The sequence below is a fragment of the Triturus cristatus genome, chromosome 6, assembly GCF_964204655.1.
Source record: "Triturus cristatus chromosome 6, aTriCri1.1, whole genome shotgun sequence".
NCBI classification, from domain to species: Eukaryota; Metazoa; Chordata; class Amphibia; order Caudata; family Salamandridae; genus Triturus; species Triturus cristatus.
The window spans coordinates 186062750-186068749 of NC_140589.1; the positions used below are offsets into that span (position 1 = coordinate 186062750).

A 6000-nucleotide genomic window follows, 5' to 3' on the forward strand; every position below is an offset into this window, starting at 1 on the left:
ACAGATCTGTGTGTGTTTGCAACACACCCACTACTTAGCCACTGCATCGCTTGTGGTATTACGACCAGGAATCTGACATGCATATTTGCATTAGCTGTCAATTTTGGACAGGCACTCACATTTGGCTCACTGAGGTGGGGTGGGGTTTTGGCCCATTGATGCAATGTTCCCAATATGCATGGATTTAGGATGCCACACTCACCTTTTTGTCAGAGTAGGGTGGGAGGGATCAAGCCCCATTGGCACGATCTACCACGTTTGATGGTGTTTATGACCCCACATCCACCTTTTGATCACAGATGTGATGTGAGTTACAGTATGTGTTCCCTTTCAGTGTCACTGTTTCAGGGACTCCACACACAATACACAATCTTGGCATGATGGTAGAATGAGGGGTGTTTGGCCTACAAGCCGTATGAGTGGGAATGCTGTTAGTGATACGCATCCCCCTTGTAGGTGGAGTGTGCTGGTAGTGTGAGGGGTACCACAATAGTACCAAACCTCTTCATCAACTTCATTTAATATACTATCAGAACTAGGTAAGCCCTGACCTGAATTTATGTTTTAGGAGGCTCTTAAGCTATCATTGTCTGCTATGTTGCCCCTTGGCCTTGAGGGGCTTGACATTCAGTCACGCTGGGTGCAAGCCTGGAGCACTTCCTAAAGTGGATCAGATGTTCCTTCCAGGTGGAGCTACAGACAGCAATTTCTCCCAGATGAGCTGTCCTAAAGGTCTCCAGTGCAGACAGTACAAAACTTGATTTACCTTAAATTAGAAATGGGCGAATACAGAATGCTGGTCTCTCTTTTACTCCCACAGTGAGCTAAATCTGCCAGTACCCAGAGGCCAAATCAAATGTGCTTACATACTTGGCAGCCATAACCGTTCTAGATGAACTAGGTCTAGTCTGGGTAGACTACAAGAGGGCACGCAAGGACAACATTTTGCAAATTTCTTCCTGGAAGCTGGCCCTTGCTGTGCATGCTAACCTGTATATCTTATTTTTAGCATGTAAACTGTCACCAGTTTAAATATCATGGACACACCACTTGGTCAGTCCATGTCTCAGTGAAAACATTCCAGCAACTGGCCCAACATTTGCTGACAGTCTATCCACTACTGAGCACTACTTCCTCTAGTATACCATCCTAGGCATTGTGGAATAGGAGGGGAGAGAGGGTCCCTGTGCTCCTCCTCCTCCTCCTCTTCTCCTTCAGTGACCATAAGTATAGTCAATTCTGTCTTGTTAAAATGCGGCTTCAAACTATTCACATAGATCACCCTGTGGGGTGTCAAGGGCTACCAATATCTACCAAGTATGTCACACCCTGTCTTCTTCAGTACCATGTATGGCCACCACTCAATTTGTCATGGAGGGCCCTGTGTGCCATGGGCTCCACAACCCACACCATTTGCCAAGGCTGGTATTCCACCAATGTTGCCTTTTAATCATACCATTGCATGATTGGCTAGCTTCAATTTTTTTTGTTCACATTCCTCATTTACTCAGCCATATGTTAATGCAGGACCAGCACATAATATATGATGTTCTATCTGCATTCCACGAGAGGTTTCTCCAATCCTTCCCAGACTAGATGGAAGCGACCTATGACAGGGTGCCCATACAAAAGCTCAAAGAGCCTGAATCCCACTTGTTTTCGTGGTACTTCCATGTAGGCAAATAAATGGCATGCCAGTAGGGCATTCTACTTCCTATGTAGTTTCTTAGACAACCCCTGTCTCCACAGAACCATTGATTTGGGGGTGATAAAAGATAGTGAACTTGAGAGTCACCCCACAGTCATCTCACATAGCCTACAAGTATGCAGACATTATGTTTGTACCACTATCAGATTCACCTCTTTGGGAAACCCTAGTCTGGTAAAAATACCAAACAGGGCCATGGTTACAACAGCTGCAGTCACCGTCCTTAAAATTCTTAGAGCGGACCCAACAAAGTGAAACCCTGCCCTCCTATCCTCTCACTGGGCATCCCCATCATGGGCAGTGGGATCAGGGGATTCTTGTGGTGCCCCCTTTATTGCCTTTGGCTTGACAGGTGGTGCAGATGCTAGAGAACCTCTTCAACCTTTTACTGGCGCGAGTAAAAGTGGTGAACCAACCTGTTCCAGGTTTTGGTCTATCACAATGACCAGCCAAGGGAATCTCATAGGCTATATCTAAGGGGAATGACCTGTAATGCTACCAATCTTCTTGTCACCCCAGGTGTTGGGTCCATAGTCTTGCTGTATAGGCCACCTTCTTGCCAGTAGATCCTATGCATTCCATTGGTATCCCCTTGTTCTAGGCCCTCCGCTTGGCACCAAATACAATCTTTCTGAGCTTAACAGAATTCCTCCCTGCAGAGTTCTCCTTCTCCAAGCAACCCAGAGACTTCTGGCAGGTTTCTCAAGACAGGATCACAATAACCTTTATGCTCCAGATTTTCCCCTTGTGGATCAGATTCCTTCTGGTCCTTGAGACATATTGAGACTGGTTTGGAAGCAACCCTACCCTTCCTCTATCTTGTGAGAACCTGGTTTTCAGACTGCAGGCTCCCTTGACTTGCCTAAGAGGTGGTTTAGGCCCATGTGGCCAAGCACATCCACTCAGACTGGCCCTGCATTTAAATCTGGGTCCTCCTTTCCACTTCCATTCCAGCATAGATTTCTAGGTCATTTCCCAAATGACACTCCACTGGTAGGACAGGGCTCACAAAAACCTACTTAGGGCCGCTAATCTCTCCCCACTTAATGGTGCCTGTTGCTATGAAATTAAACTTCACTAAACTGGCATTGTTGACACCCCTATTGAAACATCTGGGATGAATTCGCTCTGGGGACATGAACCAGCCCACCACTGTGGTCCTGCTGGCTCCTGTATCTCTCAGAGCCACTACCTTGGTCTCTTTGAGGATGGGCCCTTGCCTGTACTTCACCATGCTGGGAGGCAAGGCAGCAAGTGATTCAACAACCACTCAACCCACGGCGACTAGGGTGACTTCAGTCCATAGCCCAGGTTTTTTCTTGGGCCAACTCCACCCAATGTCTACTCTACCACTCCCTTGGGAATGCCCACTGGTGGGGAGCTATTGTAACAGAGGGTCCCTTGATGTGTCCTGGCTTGTGAGATTCCAGTCATTCCCCTGCCTTAGAGGTGTCAAAGGATTTTTTCCCTTTTTCTACATCCCATCTAAAATTAGGAAAGGCATGGGACTCCCCCTCCCCATTACAATTTTGGGGCTCTTGTGAGAACTCTTTTTCTTTATCCTCCTTGCTCTCCTGTTTCTTCTGAGGAGGGCTGGACTCCCATTCTTAGAAGGATCCCCTTGGACTTCTTAAACAACCTTGAATGCACCCACACATCAGCTGCCTGGGGTCAGTCAACTTGTAATCCACTAGATGCCAGTGTAACTCTGAATAACAAGTACTTAAGATGTGCTCCTTCTTGGTCAGAATATGTAGCCCATCATAAGTAGTGAATGTAATGACCTTCACCGAGTTCTTCAGTGCTTTTACTAAGGCATTTAAAAAAAATCAAACCAGGATTGTTGAATCTTTGTGTGTGTGATCAGGCTGATGACATTTCAAGGATATTCAGTGATGTGTTTGGTGTTGTACTTAGAGTTGATCCTCAGCGGTTCTGTTTTGCACATCGAGGTATATATTACAGAATATCTACAGTACAGATGAGGGAACAAATATTATCGTAACAGGTCAGGGACAGGCTACAAAAAATCCCTCTATATTCACAAGGGTCATAAAACAGACCGATGGCCATTTTCTGCTGGGACGAGGGAATCCATAGTATCCTACTTTGAAAAAATGTGGAAATCCCTCTGCCCAATAAATGTGGTGGAACAGTGTTGTTCCTCAAATTAGGTGTCCTGCACTTAGTTCAGCAGGCTCCTGCACAGCCAGACACACCTCACAGGGTAAATTCTGTGCCTCCGCTAGCAGAGCAAAGCCTTCAATTGTGTTTTGCCATTTCCAAAATATGGCAGAGGAGGAAGTGATCTACCATGTGATAATCCACACTTGCATCTGGTGATCCCAGGAGGTAGGGGTCTATATTTAATGTATATGCTTATATCTCCAGCAGGAGCTGTAGAGTTTTAAGCACTTTAAATCCTTAGTGTCCGGCAGGCGAATCACTTTTCAGGCACAGGGCACAGATTTGTCATGTACAATTCTAAAACAAATGAGACTGGAGTTTGACAGCTAGACTGGTAAATTAGTCATCTACACTAAATATATATAGTGGCAGGGAAAGAGAAAGTTGCAAAAGCAAATATATAAACATCTATGTGTTTCATTATCTAAAAATGCTCATCTAATCATTTGCTTGTTTTTTTTTATTCTAGCCAATCCTTGTATTTTCAAAGACAATTATGTAAACTGTGAGGGATTAAAACATGGCTGCCAAACTGACCCCATTGTCAAAGCTGGATGCCAAGCTACGTGTCGATGTACCACTGAAATAAAATAAATACTTCAGGCAAAGCCTTCAGAAGATTTCTCATGGATTTGGAAAATGCAACACCCGCAACACTACTAAGTCACTAAAGAGCAATGTCAACTCTTTTCCATGTTATACATCATTTTGTTCACCAGACCTTCGCTAGTAATACCGCCAGGCAACATTCAGCAATGTTCCCTTTGATTCCAAGTATCCCAATTCTTGCACCAGAATAAAAACGTCTGTTTTGTTATATTCCTGGCTATTCTCAGAAAATACACAATTAGTCTAAGGTGATTGTATGTAATCTGTTTTATGAGACTCTTTACAACTCACAATTGATCCTTTATAAATATACCATATTATAAACTGTAGCATAATGTCTTAGAATGGTAAATACAACTACAAATGTCTCTCTTATGTACCCATTATTTCAGTGACTCTGACTCTGTGCCCAAGTCTTTGAGTCTTAATTCACTTGCTCCCTAAAAAATAAAATAGTTCTTTCTTAACATTTATGAGCCCTTTTCAAAAAGATCTATTCAGTCATAAGTAAACATGTGTTTACAGCCAGAGTTCACAAAGAGATTCCTGGCAAGTGTAAACTCATTTCCATATACAGAAGCCTCCACCACAAATGCAAATTACTTCTTATCTTTAAATGTGCTCTGAAAAGTGGGAAATGGGCATTCCTAGGCATAATCAGTCTTGGAAGTTTGTCAACTCCCACAAACATGTTTATTTGTGGAAATTTACAAACTCCTCTCGTTCCATAATCACGACAGCCAAAGTCTGATGTAAACCACTTTCTGGTGTTATAAGAGGAACGGATCACCCACAGGTTTAATGGGGGTGTACAGTAAGGCCTTTCTCAATAAAAAAATATTTTTCAGACAGCTAAAATTGTGCATTTGCTCCAGGGATGGTATTCCCTCTGTTCACCGTTCTCTTATGTGGTGATCTCTGGTCCATGGGAAGAGGAGAACGATGAGAATGTCACATGTCCTTCCCAGAAGTGCACAGGAACCTTGGCATGGACAGCTTTCCAGGCGTATTTCTTTGACCATATAGTAGGAATGCTCTGCACATAATATTTTGTTTCTTTACAAATTAGGCCATTTCAATTTTTCCTCTATTGTTTGCCTTTTTGTTTTAGTATAGGAGCTTAGAACTTACCATGACAACTGCTGCTGAATGGGAAGCAGTAATTCTTCTGGCTGAGGTGTTATCCTTAACTCCCAGTAGCAGCATTTTCCAACGATACAGGCAAGAACAACTTGCCATAAGTGTTTAAGACATTACCAGTAACTCATTGACAAACTACTGACTTGCCTATCCTCCTCATAATAGTTGTTAATTTGTTGAGGATGTACCAAGAAGTACTCACCCACTACTCAAGTCACAATCATTATTCTATCAAGAATTAGTATGAATCATTAATTATATAACCCACACTATTATCACTGAAGCTAACATCATGAGTACACAATACACTCAAATAAAGAGTGCATCCTAGCATGAAAGGCAATATTGCAGAAATC

The 6000-nt window shown here is 43.3% G+C and overlaps 1 protein-coding gene across 1 annotated transcript in view; it reads left to right on the forward strand.

The window, feature by feature from the left end:
• The window catches only part of LOC146816605 (cysteine-rich venom protein-like), a 208926-nt gene extending 204217 nt beyond the window's left edge, over positions 1 to 4709 (forward strand). The window contains exon 8 of the mRNA XM_085609141.1: positions 4365 to 4709. Coding sequence (XP_085465267.1) covers positions 4365 to 4489 — 125 coding nt within the window. The 3' untranslated portion in view covers positions 4490 to 4709. The remainder of the gene's footprint in view (positions 1 to 4364) is intronic.
• Positions 4710 to 6000: the final 1291 nt, after the last annotated feature.